This window comes from Carassius auratus, chromosome 27 (assembly GCF_003368295.1).
Source record: "Carassius auratus strain Wakin chromosome 27, ASM336829v1, whole genome shotgun sequence".
NCBI lineage: Eukaryota > Metazoa > Chordata > Actinopteri > Cypriniformes > Cyprinidae > Carassius > Carassius auratus.
In genome coordinates, this window is record NC_039269.1 from 790,141 (window position 1) to 808,307 (window position 18,167).

General features: G+C 38.1%; 1 protein-coding gene across 2 annotated transcripts in view; it reads right to left on the bottom strand.

Annotated features, from left to right (window-relative positions):
• LOC113044971 (uncharacterized) overlaps positions 1-18,167 on the bottom strand; it is a 123,024-nt gene that overhangs the window by 11,341 nt on the left and 93,516 nt on the right. For both annotated transcript variants that reach the window (XM_026205026.1, XM_026205027.1), the window contains 4 exons: positions 16,613-16,794; positions 3,957-4,213; positions 2,378-2,514; positions 42-163 (listed from right to left, as the gene is read on the bottom strand). In XM_026205026.1, the coding sequence (XP_026060811.1) occupies positions 42-163; positions 2,378-2,514; positions 3,957-4,213; positions 16,613-16,794 (698 nt within the window). The remainder of the gene's footprint in view (positions 1-41; positions 164-2,377; positions 2,515-3,956; positions 4,214-16,612; positions 16,795-18,167) is intronic.

Below are 18,167 nucleotides of genomic sequence, written 5' to 3' on the forward strand. Positions count from 1 at the left end.
CCTTCTTTGCGCCCATAATAAAAAGTGGCTTGTTCTCTCACCTGTCCCGTGGAGGCAGAGTCACACATGGCTGTGTTGTACTGCCTGTCCAGCTCGGGTGCATTGTCGTTTAAATCCAACGTTTCTACAGCAACCACCACCCTGGACACCTGGCTGGGGTTATCTGAGGTAATTGAGAGAGCAGAAAAAGGAAGTTGCCAAAAATATACACACCTAACACAGCTTGAGACATTTTTTTTAGGCGTGCTCATCTTGAGTCTCGGCCACAGAAGGTAAACTCTCCTCTTTTAAAGTTCATCACACACGTCCATGTGCAAGCTTTTATTAGAAATCATACACTGAATAGTAACATTTTTCACAGACTCATGCTCTTTTCCAAAACCTAGGGAGCTGCCTATGGAGGCAGCATTTTAAGTCATTGTGAGCACACTCCTGATGTGAAGGCTACTGCAAAAAGTTGCAGCATCACATGTATAATTTGCAGAAAATGAAAACGCTGATCACGACAAATGCTGAAAAAAAAAAAAAAAAAAAAAAAGAATTAAACATTTTAAATGAATCCAAGACATCAGATGAAATGAGAAATGTTGATGGAACAGTTTACCCAAAAACTGTTACTGAAGGAGTTCTTTCTTTTGGTAAACACAACATAAGATATTTAGAAGTATGTTGGTAACCAAACAGTTGACTGTAGCCACTGTCTTCCATTCACACAAAATTGTTAAGTACAGTAGCTTCAGTATAGTAATGTACTTTTTCCATGTAGACTGTTGTGCAACTAGCAACTTCCTCTAAGTGGTAGTTGTCAGCTTAGCTTGGCTATTTTTGCCAAAGAGTAGGTTATACATTGTAGAGTTGTTTGAGTAGTTTGCCCAATGATGGTTTATGCATGGTTAGCATGCTAGGTAGACAGAAGACAGCACCAGGGCACTTCTCTGCATTTTGTAACAGAGTTTCAGCAATATTCTAGACGAATTGCTTGTCATGAAAAACAAACTGCTTTCAGTAGCTTTTAATTCAGAATAGTTTTCATTTGGCATATTGGTGCAGTTTAGGTTGCACCAGAAAACAAACTTAATGGATTGGTGTGAGCCTAAAGAGAAATTGAAGCATTCTGTTTCACTCGTTATAAATCAGTCCTACACACTTGCCTCTGGTTTGGACTGCTTTCACACAAATGTCTTGGATTGGATCCACACACACACATCGAGCTGTGACATGATGTTGTGGATTAGTGCCCACTGCTTCACATTACTGGGAAGAAGCTTCGCCTACAATAGCCATCAGGCCTCCCTGAAGCTGCTTAGACCTTCTTTCCATACTATAACACAGCATCATAGATCCTCTACTACCTTGGCATTTCCCTGAGCAGTACAAATTCGATGTATGTTTAAATGGTTTAATCAATGCATGCATAAAAGTTAATGATAACAACACAAATCCATTAAGTTTTGAAAGAACAGGACATGATGGAAAGGGTGTTATCAGGAATGTCGGAAACCAGATTTGAACTTATCACTGTTTTCACTAGTAGACATGGTGGCATGGACATTTTCCAACCATATTAAGCACTCTTGACCTAATGATCAGCATGCCATACTTGGACGATATTCATGTCAGTGTACCTTAGGAAGTTATAAACTATAAATAGCAAAGCTAACATTTTCCAGTAGTGACAGAAGCTCGGCTGTTTTCCAAACAGTGCAGCTTTTCCAGTAACAAGCTACTTTTGAAACACGTGGTGGTTGTAGCGTGACAAATCACTGTTTTTAATGTCACATTATATTGTGCACACAGCTTTACAGCCGAGCAAACTGAGGCATTAATCTTATGTGCTCTTCTGAACTGTATTCTATCCTCAATATACCAACCTTGGGAGTCTTTTTAGTAAACTAAACTTAAACATATTAAAAATAATTGCTAAAATTAATTAAAAAAAAAGAATTAATATAAAAAGAGGCAGTGATTTCTGCACAAAGACATGTTTTGATTATTTTTTTCTGCACAAAGACATGATTTGAAATGATAAAAAAAAAATTTAATTAAATGAAAGCAAATTAAAGCTAGATAAAAAAAAATACATATAAAAGTCAAACTAAAAATCTAAGAATAAAAGATAATTCTAAATGTATGTATATATTTGCCGTTGTTGTATTAAACTATGTTACGTGTAAATGTAATGGTGTCACCCTAATCAAGATACACTCATTCAATGATTCAGAAACTTCTGAGCTCTGATTATATTAGGACAACTATATATGGATATTCTTCAATTCTATAAATTCTATAACTGTATAACTAATAAACTAGCCTTTTAATTGCAGCTTACTGTAGCTCACTACTTCCTTAAAGCTGTGAATGTGTGTACTGTATGTACCTCTCTGTGTGGCAATGATGGTGATATTATGCCACTGCTCGTGCTCACGGTCCAGCTCGGTCACTGTAGTGATGAGCCCAGCGTCTGGAGTGATGCGGAACAGAGCTTCTGGGTCAGATTGAGGATCGATGGAGAACCTGAGGGAGATAGAAGATAAAAAAGACAAATGGAGAGGGAGAAGTGTGTGGCATACAAAAGAAGAGAGCAGATGCATGAAGCCCCGGCTCATCAGAAAATCTGTCATTCAGGAGCTACTTTAAGCCCAGCAGCGGAAAACAAAAGAGCCGTGATTGGCAAAGTAAGAATCCTCCGATCCCTAACAAGGCACGGTTAAAATATCTGTAGTTCACTGAGATGAATATTGATCATTGGGCTTTTACCATGTGGAGACAAGCAAACACATCTTGTAACATGAATACCCTGAGCTCTGTGATACTGTTTTGAAGTGTTTTAACACAGGACACAAAATAGCACACAGCCATAATTAATTAATGACATCATGGCTCTGTTCCAAAGCCTAATAAGCTCTCTACCCAGGCGGCTGCTTTAAGCATCCCAGGCACGTTCCTGATGCGAAATGCTGTTCCAAAAAACAGGCAGCTAAATTATGCTGCCTTTTTAGATTCCTCACTAGAGCCAAATTCTGAAGCAGTGTGTGTTTCCACGGTAAATAACTTAATGAATTTAGCATTTTTTTTATATTTACATTTTTTAAAGATATAATGTTTATGACACAATACTTTGTGTATTATAACATTAGCATTAATTAATTAATTAATTACACACATGTTTGTTTTTGTGAAAAGTGGGGACATCCCATAGGCGTAATGGTTTTTATACTGTACAAACTGTATATTCTATGCCCCTACACCAACCCTACACCTAACCCTGACCCTCACAGGAAACTTTGTGCATTTTAACTTTCTCAAAAAAAAAAAAACCTCATTCTGTATGATTTATAAGCGTTTTGAAAAATGGGGATATGGGTTATGTCCTCATAAGTCACCCTCTCCTTGTAATACCTGTGTCATACCCATGTCATTATACAGAGTTGTGTCCTGATATGTCACAAAAACAAGAGCACACACACACACTAACACACACACACACACATATATATATTAGGGCTGGGCAAGTTTATGTGTTATCTTTCTAACGCATTCATTAATTAACACCAACAATAATTTTATCATGCGTTAATAAAAAGTGTATTATTATTATTATTTTGAAAGTCTGTTGGTCAATAAAATATATATATTTTTTTTAAGTATTGTTTCTGTTAGTTGCCAATTAAAAAATATTTCTAATTTTATATTTAGTTTAATTTGATGTACTTAACTAAAACCAAAATGATGATTCATAAAAACGAATAGATAGATAGATTAGTGATACTAAAATAAAACGACACTATAGAAGTTAGTCAATTATGATGACATCTGCTTTTGAGAACCACGGAAATGTGAAAAGTGTCCAAGAGCTCAGTCAATATTTTCATCCAACATGGTGCATGAAGTCATTTTATACAGAACTTCATATACTACATTTAATACATGCTACAAACACTACATTCAGCCTGTACCTGATGTTGTTTGTGAGCCCCGTATCTGGGTCCACGGCGCTGACCCGTCCCACTGTGCAAGCTGGTGGGCAGTTCTCAGACACATCCATTCGGTAGCGTGCCCGTGAGAAACGAGGGGGCTCATCTGCATCCAGCACGGCCACTCTGATCGAAGCACGGTCTTTAAAGGGCCCACGCCGAAGGAACCGGGGGTCCACGATGGGGTTCAGAACCTCCACTGAGAAAGAGTAAGAGCTGCGGCTCTCATAGTCCACTGCCTGCAAACCCAACAAAAACATGAGTATGAAATAAATGTCATGACAAGACTAATATGCTCATACTTACCACATCAGCACCACAACTGAACATATCTCACTCACCACGTAACTGCTGTTAACACACACATTAAATAATCACTGATGGATTATTAAATGGCTCTATTGGATATTTGCTATATATATATATATATATATATATATATATATATATCTTATCAAATTAATATGCTTTTGGTGATGTTGCTTGTGTTTGTAATATATGTTCCTACTATAGCAACTGCATGACCTGAAAAGGCTGTTAAATTACAGTGGATAGAAACTGATGGGATAGTAAATAAAGCAGCCAGTTTGCAATGCGAGTGGAAAATGCTGTGGAAAATGTGGTGCCGATTGATCTTTGACATGCAGTTTAAACTTGAAGTGAGCAGTAAATAAAAGTGAATCGCTCTGACTATAATCAATGAAGCTGTCTAAACCTCAAGCTAGTTTTGTTGAGTTGCTTTCAGCAATAATCCATGGCCAGGGCATGTGAACACTCCAGCACTGTCGACAATGGCTTTGCTTCTGAACTACAAGCCACTGTATGCTATTCCAAGAATAGCACAATTTGACAGACTTTAATTACAGGGGTTTTTGATTATCAGAGTCTCTTGAAATGCAATCACGCTCTCTGATGAGGTTGGCCATGATATTAGCAGGATCAGGGCCCAGCATTTATTGTATTGTGACGAGTCATGGGATCTGGATCTGGCACTGGGAGGGTTGTGTGTGAAGCTGGCACACCGGGAATGGGTAATGGGCTGGTTTTGGCAAGAGCGGCTGGATTGGGGCTGGAGGAAGTCAGAAATGACTGGCTCATTATGACGGTCACTTTTATTATCCTCTATTCATCTGCACACACACCCATTCACACACAATTGACCACTCTCTCCTAATGGAAGACCAAGTTGAGGATGGAAGGAGGCAGTGGGGCACACAATGTGTTTGGCCTCGGTTTGCTCTGACAGGCTGAAGGACAGACTGAAATGAGCTGAATTAAACTGTGCTGACTGGAGGACATCAGGTCACTGCGGTCACTACAAATCTCTGCCACTTTCTATCACACCAGAGTTGGACTCTCATAAACATGGTCTGGGATTCATTACTTGGTATCTTGGTCTGGGTCTCAAAACTGCAGGCAATGATTTTGGATTATGGTCAAGAGACCTCAAGAAGTCATTCTGAGATAAACTCAACTGTACTTCACTGAAGTATACAAAGAATTAGCAGAAAAAAAAGAAAGTCATGTTTAAAGTTGCCTACTGGTTAATAAACAATGACATAATTTAATTTTTAAGAGTATCATATTTAGTACATCAGGCTTTTTTTGCTCATGTAGCGCTCATAATAGAGGAGGAAAAATATTAAAATACATACCAAGTATGATAATGTATATTGTTAAATGTTGTTAATAAATTATACATTACTCTAAATTAGTTTCAAAAGATAGCCATTAATCCTTCACTTTTCTGCAAGAACAGCTTTTGTGAAGGCTTTTTATTAGACGTAACATGGCTGCAGGGATTTGCTCCCATTGTCAGTGAGGTCAGGCAGTGATGCTGGGCTATGAGCACTGGCACACAGTCTGTGTTTCAATTCACCTCAAAGCTGTTCAGTCAGGTTCAGGCCTTGGCTTTGTGCAAGTCAGTCAGGTTCATCCACACCAGACGCATCATTCTTTATGCACTTTGTGCACAGTGACATTGTCATTCTGGAACCAAAAAGGCCTTCCCAAAACTGTTGCCACAAAGTTGGAAGCACACAGCTATACACACACACATACACACACACATATATATATATATATATATTTACTTTTATGTAAATGTTGTAAAAGATGTATTAAATTGAACCAAAGTGTCGGTAAAGACATTTATAATGTTGCAAAAAACTACTTCAAATAGATTATTTTTAACTCTGTATTCATCAAAGAGTTGTGAAAAAAGTATTATGGTTTCCACAACAATTATTAGGCAGCACAATTATTTTTAATATTGATAACAATAAGAATACGCTTCTTAAGCACCTAATCAGCGTATTTAAATGACTTATGAAGGATCATGTGATAATGAAGACTAAAGTAATGGCTGCTGAAAAATCAGCTTTGTCATCACAGGAATAAATTACATTTTAAAATATATTAAAATAAGAAAGCTATTTTAAATTGCAGAAATATATTTAAATAGATGCAGCCTTGGTGAGGATAATGAGACTTCTTTAAAAACATTTTAAACAACCTTTCCAACCTCAATCATTCGAACAATAGTGTACCTACTCACATAGACCAATACACAGTCAGCTATGAATCTATAACCTGCAACAAGAAAGAAAGATTCAAGATTTAAAATGACTCAGTGGGTAGGGGACAGTTGAAGGACAACTGAACACACAAAAAAAACTGAAATGAAGGTGAGAAAGAGAAAAAGAGAATAAAAAATGGGGACAGAGAGTCAAGCCAAAAGAGAGGAGGAGGGATAAATGGAGAGAAAAGGTTCCTAACAGGATCCCATTAGTGGCAGAGAGAGACAATCTGTCTGAGGAGGAGAGATGTCACTTACACTGTGAGCACACACTCATCACCCCATCCCTTCTTCTCTCACATACTCAATCACTCCGTGTCCCTCCTTCCCTTTCTCATCACTCCATCACATGCTCTACGCCCCTCCTAGTGAGCGGCGGTCTGATCCTGACATCTAGAATACACACTCATCTCTCTCTCACGCCTGTTTATGATAAACCTGGCTCTAAAGACCAGCCTGAATTGAATCCACAGGCTGGTTTAAACCAGTTTCATGCTGGTCTGGCTAGGGGACTATTTTAATCTTTATTATTTATAAGATGCTTTTATCCAAAGTTTAGTTGAAGGTGAAATCAGTAAATTCTCCTTCTCTCTCCAGTTTCACTTTCCAATTTCTCTTTTAAGTGACTCTCCAGTGGAATAGCAATTATGGGAAATTAATTAGTCTCTCTATACGGTCCACTATTCGGCTATATTACGCTCTATTCCACAGCGCCATATGGCAGATCATATAACTTTTCAAGCATTTGATCTTTGGAGAGATCTGAAATGAGATAGATACAGCTTCGAGGAAAATATGTACACTACCATTCAAAAGTTTATTTTATATATTTAATTGTCTTTTATGCTCAACAAGGCTGCCTTTATTTGATCAAAAATACATTAAAATCAGCAATATTGTGAAATATTACAATTTATTTTATTTTCAAATCAAATTTATTCCTGTGATGACAAAGCTGTGTTTTGGTCATTTTTGTTGTTTATTTTCATTATAACTATCTATCTATCTATCTATCTATCTATCTATCTATCTATCTATCTATCTATCTATCTATCTATCTATCTATCTATCTATCTATCTATCTATTCGTTTTAATGAATCATCATTTTGGTTTTAGTTAAGTACATCAACATGCTGCTGTGGACATGTAAGAATATTGCTGCTGCAAATTTAGCATACATGAATCACCTCGTAGCAGATCTACACAGGTGGAGCTGGGGAAGGTGAAGGGTTTCTGAAGCAAGCTGCAACTGCTATGGTAAGCTCTAATCATATGTTTGAATGCTGAGCAGTGAGCTCATTGGCTACCAATACAGGAGAGGACCTATCAGCTGTGCCATGTGATAATGATGTCATTACATCAGATTTAGTTAGCCCTATCAGACTGCACTATTGAAGTTTCATGCCAGGACTCAATATTTGTGATTCTTCTCTGAGATTCTTTGGTGAACAGAAAAGAACCGTATTTATTTGATAGAGAAATCATTAGTAACTTTATCTTTATGTATTTACTGTCACTTAAAACACTTTTAAACAATTAAATGCATCCTTGCTGAACAAAAAATGTTAATTTCTTAGAAAAAAACATTCAACTCAATTGTTTGAAATTGATATTTAAACATCATCTGAAAGCTGATGTAAGCTAAATAAGTTTTCCATTGATGTATGGTTCGTTAGGATAGGACAATATTTGGCTGAGATACTATTTGAAAATCAAGAATCTGAGGGTGCAAAAATAAATAAATAAATATACTAATGATTTTTTGGCATAAAACAAAAATCTATAATTTTTACACTTACAATACATTGTTGGCCATTGCTACAAATATTCCTTGTGCTATTAAAACATATATGTAAGGAATAGTTGACGACAGGCCGTTGAATTCTTTTATAATGCACGACGCAAAGCAGATGGTGGTTGCCTCGCGAAGTTCATTTAAAATACTTTAATGCACGGCAAGAAAGAGGGAAAGAGAGAGATGACAGTTGTGTTTACTTTACCTGCGTGCTGCTTTTGCACGTCTTACAAACAATTTCTTCAAAAACAGTGATTTTACCCCCTCCTTGCTGAGGAATATAATGTAGCGATCTAGTATCTAGGCTATTTTATTAATAAAAATCGCGGGGAAGTGTTGCGATCTCCAACTCTCTCTCTTTCCCTCTCGCTCTCTCTTTTTGTGTGTGTGGGTTTGTGTGCATCAATTAAAGCATGGCATTAATATGGAACGGCGATCAAACTGATTTGTAACTATACCTGTGCATTAAATGGTTTGACTGCATACCTGCCAGCCAATCAGAATCCAGTATTCAGATGGACCATGGAAACATATATATAACTTTATTTAAAATATGTCTCTCATTCCCAAAGCACTACAACACAAAAATAATAAATCTGTCTCACAAAAGAATACATTTAATCACTGAGACAAAAAGTCAATTCAACAGAGGGCTAAAGTGCTCAAAATAACTATATCGTCATCTGTTTCCATACTATTTTACCCCCACGCAAATGCTCACAAATACAGTCACAAATTCATGGTTTGTCCTCAAGACTGGCGGTATGCCACTGAACATATGTGTGTATGTGCTCGTGCAGATATTTGGATCTATTCTCCTTGTGAATTTCTGACTTCGCCCTGTTTTTCTTTCTGTGCGCACACATGTTGGCTCTGTGTGCGAAATCCTCCGATTTTTCCTATGTAAATGTATGTACGCAACTGCATTCATTCAAAGGTGACAGGCAGTCTTGAATCAGGTTGTCTTCCTGACACCTGATTCACAGCTGCTCTCTTTCTTTCCCTCTCCCTTGTGTTTTAATACGACTCTGGGACGTTAAGCCCAGATTAGCATTGAAGCAATTCACACACTACATTCTAACAACGTACTGCTTCCCTGAACTCCCTCCTCAGTCTCCCCTTCATTCCTTGCATTCTTAAACCTTACAAGCCCATACTGTATCTTCAAGTCCAAAAACCAGGGTTGGATTCAGTATTCCACCCTGACATCAATACTGGTTCAAAACATACAATACCATCCCTCAGAATCTTTTCCTTCTCACTATAATTCTTACTCTTTTCCCACAGTCCTTCATTGCTCCTTCAATCACGATTTCTTTTGATCTCTACCTCTTTGTCTCAGAGAGAAAACAAACCGATAATCCAAACAGCACCACCGGTTGATGACCGTGGAGTAATTACACCGTTAAAGTGAGAACAACTGAGGGAAATAACTAAGGGAAGGCAGGTGTGCAACATTCTGAGCTGTTTCTAAAACTGACACAATGAATGACACAAACAATAGCAAGGTCATGAGTCTGATTATCAGGAAACTCACATCCGGATACAACTTTTGCCTAAGTGATGCATGCACTGCATAAATATAAATATAAAGCAAGATTTGAACCTGCAATCTTCAATTCTGCATCGCAGATATTTACAAGAGGAAATTCATGTCCACCGGCCTATGTTTAATTCATAGCATCCTATTCATTTGCAAAGGAAGGAAAATGTCAATCACCAAACCTTCAGATTGTTGCATCGCTAGGTGGCACTGTTGGAAAGCTGCATAGGACTATAGGACTACCGTTACAAAAAGGTGTTTAATGCTACTTTATCATCAGTCAGTCACTGTAAGGACAGTTGGTTGTACAACACTGCCACAAGAGATCACAGATGTGGATCGGCATATTAAATATTCAAATGTACACAGGCCTCTTCCATCATAACCCTGTGTAATGCAGCTCTCTCTCTCACACACACACACAAACTCAAACACATAAACACAGACTTCCAACAATCTGCATACACTTAATCAGAGCAGCATGCAATCCAACAGCCCACACAAACACACACGCGCCGTTCTGTCTGTATAATTATGCCTGTGAAAATTCACTTTGTGTTGATTAGTCTAAGAACAGTGAATAATGCTGTGTAATGCCAGCGTGGGGACAAAATATTAAACGAATAGTTCACCCAAAGATTAAAATTCTGTCATCATCTACTCATCCTCACGTTGTTTCCAACTGTGTATGACTTACTTTCTTCCGTGCAATACACAAAATGAAATTTCTGAAGAATGTCCTGAGCGCTGCAATGAAAGGGAATAAAATGAATGTAACTATGGTGGGCTGAAAAGTTCTAAAATGACAAAAACGCTCAAAGTTATCCATACCGTTTAGCCTATTTTATAACTTTTCTGAAGCCAAACAATAGCCTTATGTGAGAAACAGGTCAAAATTTTAAATTGTTTTTTTTTGACATATTGTCATTTGTAATGGCAAATCTATGATTAGTGTAGCAAAACCATGGTTCATTTGTGGTTATCATGGTTTAACTAGTAAGTTACTTGTAATAACCATGTTTTTGGCTTTATTTGTGGTAAAACCATGGTTAATTTTCGTAACGGATGCTCGAGCGTATGCGTGCGAGTAGTACAATTCCTGCATAAATACAACCGGGTCTAATTTCAGAAGATGATTTGTTCCATCATTGTATATTGACTTTCCTTAAATGTACTGAGAAAAGCCCTAACAAGTCTGATTTGAATAAATGACACTTCCGGATCTGATCTTTTCAAGGAATCAGTTTATCCAAAGCACAAAACGTGCCTGAATGATTCATTCAAGCATTGGTGCGATTATCCAGTTCAACTCACAGACTCAAATGATCACATCAGTCAACAGCTCTCTGGAGAGTAAGATTAAGAGTGAATAATTATATGAATGTCGATCTACTCATTAAGCAAAGCAAAACATAAGTCTTTATAGATTTATTTTTATTCTGATTTGTGTCATTTTTCAAGTTTTAAATCTCCCATTCATTGTAATTTCATGCAAAATGAGTGGCTGGTAAATAATTCAAAATTTCCCCTTTTATGTTCTACGAAAAAAAGAAAAGAAAGAGAGTCAAACAGGATTTGGAATGACTTGAAGGTGAATAAATGATGGCAGAGTTGTGAACTAAACATTTAAATACTCACTATACTCAGGCACATAGAATAGCTCCTCCCCAAAATGAAACCTACAGATTTACACTTTGTTCCTGTCCTTAATCCCCAGCTCAAGGCATTTTTTTCTCAAGGACAAATAGTTTTTGCACTGTTTGAGAATCAATGAATTTCTAAAACGCCGCTCCACCCTATGGTTTCAAAGCGCAGAAATGACCGCAGCACATAACTAACATCCCCCAGGGGAGAGAGGGTGCAAGGGAGACTCTGCAGAGAGAAACCCAGCACCGCTGAGATGAAATGAGTGAGCAAGGGAGGGAGAGAGGTCGCAGTGCAGCTTTACATGGAAACAGTTTCTCTTCAGACAGGCAGGCATGACCTAGCTTACCAAAAAGGGCCTGACTGACCCATTCACACACTCAGCCTTGGGCTTTGTCCTCTTTATCCGCACATCAAAGGTCTCTTATCTGCAAAAGGCTTCTTTCTTCACTACCTTTCATTTTTATAATGTGCTCCTTTTTTGGCATCACATGGTTTGTAATTCAGGGCAATATTAGCACAGAAGGAGCAGAGGTCATGTGTAAATGAGGGTGGTCAGTGTGTGTGTGTGAAAAAGAAAGAGTTTGTACCTGTCTCTGTCAAAATGATCAGCTTAGACCAATATTTTTATCTTAGAGTTGGTTGTTCTAGTTGCTTTAGCATTGATGAATATACAGTATATACTGTTCAAAATGTGTATGACTTTGTAAATTCTGTATGCATATAAAGATATCAAAGCTGTTTTTCTATATGATTAAGAATCTAGACTTGGACTTTCCAGGTCGAACCCGTAGCCACAATTACACGGACACTGTTTTGTTTCAATTGGAATTAAATCATTTTGTCATTTTTAGAGCACTCATTCATTGCTCATTCATTTTTGAACAAAAAGCAACTTAGACATTCAACGAAATATCTTCATGTATTATTGACAAAAGAAAGTAAAAGTGGGTAAATAAATGATGACAGAACTTACATTTTTAGTTAAACTATGCCTTTAAGCATCCAAGAGTCTAAAACATATGCTACATATAGTCATCAGTCTTTTCAACAGACGTGTTATATAAGGTTGTTTGTCTGTTCAGGAAAGTTATGCATGTCTCCTCTAAGCAAAAAGCATTGTGTTGTAAACTCTATGGGCTCCTGAGAGGTCATAGTGGCATTGTGAAGACAGAAATTGCTCCTTTTGGAAACACTTTCCTCCCTGGGGCGAGCTCTTCCCCACTCCGTGACCCTTTCTTTTCTTTCTATCTTTCACTCTCTTTCTGTTTCAAGGAAATCTTCAACTTCAGTCTTTCTGATATGGAGCGACACAAACTAGAGGCAGGCGTGACGCTCGGCTGTTCTGAATGAGATAGGCAGGTGGCCAAACTAGAGCGGGGTCCTGTAAACACAAACACAAACACGACAAATAATGTTCGGCAGTTTTTTATATTTGTTTAATGGGCCGGAAACCAAAGGGGAGCTTAGTGCTAATTTAACGCTTTGTTTATTCTAATTCTATTAGAGTGGTATCTTTCATGTTTTCTATTAGTTGCGCGTGGGTTCTCTGGCTAAATCCCTGTTAACCTCTTCAATCACTGTTTTCTGATACTCCCACCTGCATATCTTTACTCATTGTTCACTTTCTCTGTCTTTGTCTAGTTCTTTATCTCCGTCATTGTGTCTTACAGCGCAGGCAGGAGTCCTGGCCAGAATTCCGAGTCCTGACGGACAATGGAACTGTCTCTGTGTGCTTTTGACAGGAATATTAGAGAGAACCGTAGAACGGGAGCAATTTTAGAAAATATGATTGGGCGAATAAAGCACCAGTGCAGTGGAGGATGAAGTAGGAATTCAAGGAGAGACATGGGAGGAGTTCATTTGTTTACCCATAATTCCCCCTTTTCATTTCCTCCTTCACTAAGCATTAGACGACTAAAGCGTTCCCTTTTTCCTTTCTAGTACTCTTCCACTTTATTTCCCAGATTAACACTTTATTGCTCAGAGCTGGGATTTTCATAGGCTCATAAGACTCAAAAAATTTAATTGTCATAATTTGCTCACATTATTCTTCTTCTGTGGAACATAAAAGAAGATGTTTGAGAAATGACTCAGTGTTTCTTGTCCATACAAAGTCAAGGGGCTTCACAGTCAAAATATCTTATTTTGTGTTCACCAGAATTATTATTTTTTTTATCCAAAGTGAAAGAAAAGAAACTTATAATGTTACAAACATATATATCATAATTTTTCACAAAAATATTAAGCAGCACAACTGCTTTCGGTATTAATAATAATACAAAATCTTGAGCACCAAATCAGCATATTGTAATGATTTCTAAAGCACTGGACTGGAGTAATGACTGCAGCCTTGGTGAGCATAAAAGTCTTGAAGGACATCTTACAGACCTCAAACTTTTCAACAGGAATGTTTATATACCGTACTGCACTAAACATTGAGATACAATAGTGAATATTGTCTTTGTTTTGTAAAAAAAAAAAAAAAAAGAATAGGCGCACAAAACGAACATTTGCTATGGTCTCCCACACACCCCTACAGCAGTTTAACCTGCTATACTGTAGTTTCATTACTGAAACCCACAATCTGAAAAGGATCCATTTATACTTTGTTTAAATAGACACAGCCTTTACATTTTTTACAGTTACTGTATGTGTGGCTTAAAAAAAAACGGCTGATTAAAACACTGAATGTGTTAGACTTCACATCTTCAGTATGCCTGATAACAACACCCATGCCAGTTCATCTCTGCAAATTCTGCATAACTATTATAGTTTCTTTCTTAGTTTTTTTTCTTTCTCTTTAGTTTTCCCTTAATGTTTTTTATCTTTTATGTGGTCTCTCCAAGTGTATGTCTTACTTCCACATCTCAGTATGTCTCTATATACTGTCTCCTCTCTCTAGCCACTGGTTTAATCTCCTTGCTCCTTTCTGTCTGTTTCCCCTTTCCAGTTTTCCCTTATCACAGTAACACATCCCTGGCCTAAACTCCCTCCCAGGCTCACCTGCAGCCAAAGCTTTTTTTTTTTTACTGACTTCCCCACACCTGCCAGGCCTGTCACAGCTACAAACCCCCTTACTTTATTTATACACACACACACACAGGCACACATTCGCACAAACTTTTACGATCGCAGGGGCCCAGTACAGTTGCATACAAACAAATGAGTCCAGGAAGCTGGATTGGCATCAATAAAACTGTGCCGGCTTTTCCCAGTGTTTGATCACAGATCCAGATCTGAACAGAGCACACACACAATCAACTGACATCCCGCTCGGAAATGGGGCTTCAAGCCTTTTAACTATAACAGGCAACATGAAGTTCAAAACGAATGTCGTTATCTCATGGAGCATCACCTCAAAACCTGATTAGTTGAGATTATTCCATACGAAATGAGCCTGATGTTTCCATTACAGGGACAGTTCACACAGAAATAAATATTCTGTCAACCTTTCCTCAGCCTTATGTTGTTCCAAACCTGTAAACGCATGTCAGAAACGCATGACCAATCGCATGCCTCATATTCACGTGCTTTGAACAGTTATGGAAACAGCGAGTTGTATAACCATTTCTTATTTAGCTTTTTGATATCACAGTCTGCATTAATACAAGACTGCAACGCTAGAGCTGTTGTGTAAACAGGTCACATGCTGGATTCGTACAATCAGTGACATTGACACCTAAATATGTAAATGAGAATTAGCGCAGGGTTTAGGAATTTAGAGTTTGAAACATCCGTTCATGAATGCACAGGATTAATTGTTAACCCATGGGTTATTTATGAGCAGCATCAAATGTGAGATTAAAAAATGTCAGTCAACAATGACAGTTTATAAAATATTTGAATATGCAATGAAGAAAATGTATGTATACCATATACATATGTATACTTGATAGATAGCATTAAGGTGATAGAAATAGTGTTTTTGCATAAGCAATGACCCGTTTTGACTGTTTGTGCATGTAGGAGGTGGAAGCCACATGCTAGGAATGGACGAACAAGAAGTGACAGCTTTCTTATAAATAACCCAACTCACAAGTGTCTAACCTCACATTCAGCATAAGCAGATATATGGAGCCCGGCACCAAGATTATCAGTGAAAAGGACTTAAATTTGGTTCTGTTCATCACACAAACCCAACACACAGCTTTAGAAGTTTTGGAATATAATGCACGAGTCCTACGGACCACTTTTATGGTGTTTTTTGGTCTTGTTTGGAGCTCGACAGCCCCTGGGGACTATGAACTGTCACTATATGACAACAGCTTCTTAATACACCTCTGGTTTTGAGTCCTACGGAAAAAAAGAGCAGCATATGGGTCTGGAATGATATGATGGTAAGTAAACTGACAGAATTTACATTTTTGAATGAACTATTCCTTCAATTTACTAATGCATCATGTGCTGTTTCAGGTGATGTGAAGATGCCCTCGAGCGAACAATGACAGTCAGAATCTTTCTCAGTGAAGAACCGGGCTCTCAGAGACGAGTGCTGTCTCATGGGGCTTCTGCGTGTGGCATGCATCACACGCTCTTTTCTCTCGCAGCCTTTCTGATCAGCGTCTCACACACAGACTTTGCTGGGCTGATTCAAGATTGACTCACTTCGCCTATACAGCACAGACACTGGTTCTTGGCCTTTTGTGGAGGTTTATTTCTCCCACTGGCGCAGATCTCCTCACGACACCTGACAGAATGAGTAAACTGCCCCTCCTACACCAGGATCCTCATCTGCTCTATGAGGCGTCTTCTGATCTCTTCCCACCTTCTTTGAACCCATGCCCACACGCACACATTTCCCTGCTGAATAGCCCTGTGTAGATGGTTACCAGCATGCATTGTGTTTTGGATGCAGGTCACCACTATTGTGCTGCCGTTCCCACCAGGCTTCTTAACTAGCTTAGCCGGCAAGATGTTCTCGGTCAGCCTGATTCAAACAGAAAGACCAAGCTGGTTGACAACCATCGCTATTGTAGCCATATTTAGCTGACAGTGTAAAAAATAAAATGTGGCTTCAGATGGACTTCTCAGCAGGGTTTCATTTCCCCATATGTCTTGTGGACATTCTTCCCACCTTGTTCAGAATGATCACGGCCTCTTGGTTGGCTCCGGTGATGTTAAAAGTGTCCCCTGACTCTCCGTCCAGGATGGTGTACTCCAGCTTGGCATTGTCTCCCAAGTCGGCATCTGTTGCTGAGATCCGTCCCACCTCCGCCCCTGGCACCGCCAACTCTGACACAGAGAATAGCCAGGAACCTGAGAAAGGAAAAAGATTTGGAAGACGGGATGGGAAGAGAGACACAGGGACAGAAAATCAATCATTTTGCATGCTCATACATCATGCCAATTTGATTTTCGGAAAGCTTTAAACTGAAGCATCTTGCATTTCATGTTATATTTATTACAAGTTTCTCCATTTGACTTTTTAAATGTGTTAACATAAAAATTATACTGCAAGATTTTATGCTCTAACAATGTTTTTGAAGAAGTCTAAAACGAAATAATCCAAACACAGATAAATACACAATATAATGTAAAAGAAAAAATGTAAACTTGTTTATCTGATTTGATTTTTCTCTTTATTGTCAACTAAAACATTAATTTAATAAACCTAAAAGTAGATGCCAGTTTAGTCAGAGTAAAACTGATTAAAATCAATGAATTTGACATGACAAAAACAGCGAATGCAAAAGAATGGCGCAGACAAATGGCAACATTTCACAGGCAAAGGCAGAACATATTAATAAACAATAGTAGGATTGTATTGTGACACTTATAAACTAAGGGAAGTCAAGAAGGTAGGAAGGATAAAGAGTAATGGTCCAAAACATATCTGCCTCCATCAGAGTTGTATATATAGTGATCATTTGTTCCACACGTCACAGCCAGGGACATTACACAGTACATCTCCATTAGACACCTTAAATTTCTCTGACAAAACAAATCAACAGCCTGAGATGAAAGTCAAAGCTCATCACCATCTCCCTATATCAACAAACTGTACCCAAGTTTACAGAAATATACCTTCTTAAATCACTCCCTCAGAAGAGTGCATCGGTTCTGCATCTGAAAGACTTTCAGTTCAGACAGGCACAGTTGATGTCCTGCTGTTCTTTGATGAGGAAGAGGTGGCTGATGGGGAAAAAGTCTCTAGCACAACAAGTGATTGAGGATTCAACTTCAGAGGTGGCCGCCGTGTCATTGCTCGGACTTTAAAACGCTCTGTCACTTCTGTCAAGCAAATGCACGCACTTCCACTTAAAAGATGTCGCTTGCGATTCGGCACACTTGAGGCAAAATCGAGGAGAGCTGTTGGCAATGGGATTTAAGGATTTCGCACAACAGGAAGTCAAACACAGACACACACATTACAGCATGCTCAAGGTCACGCACTTCAGTAAAAGACGAGACGCCCACTGGGCTGGAATAAATTACATTTTAAAATACATTGAAAAGAGAAAAGTGCTATTTTTCAAACTATTATGTATTCAAAAGTAATAATAATAATAATAAAATAATAAAATAATAAATGTTTTTTATTGTGTTTTTTATGTTGTATTTTTAATTTACATTTTAAATTATTCCTGTGATGGCAAAGATGCATTTTCAGAAAAAAGTATTCAATTCTT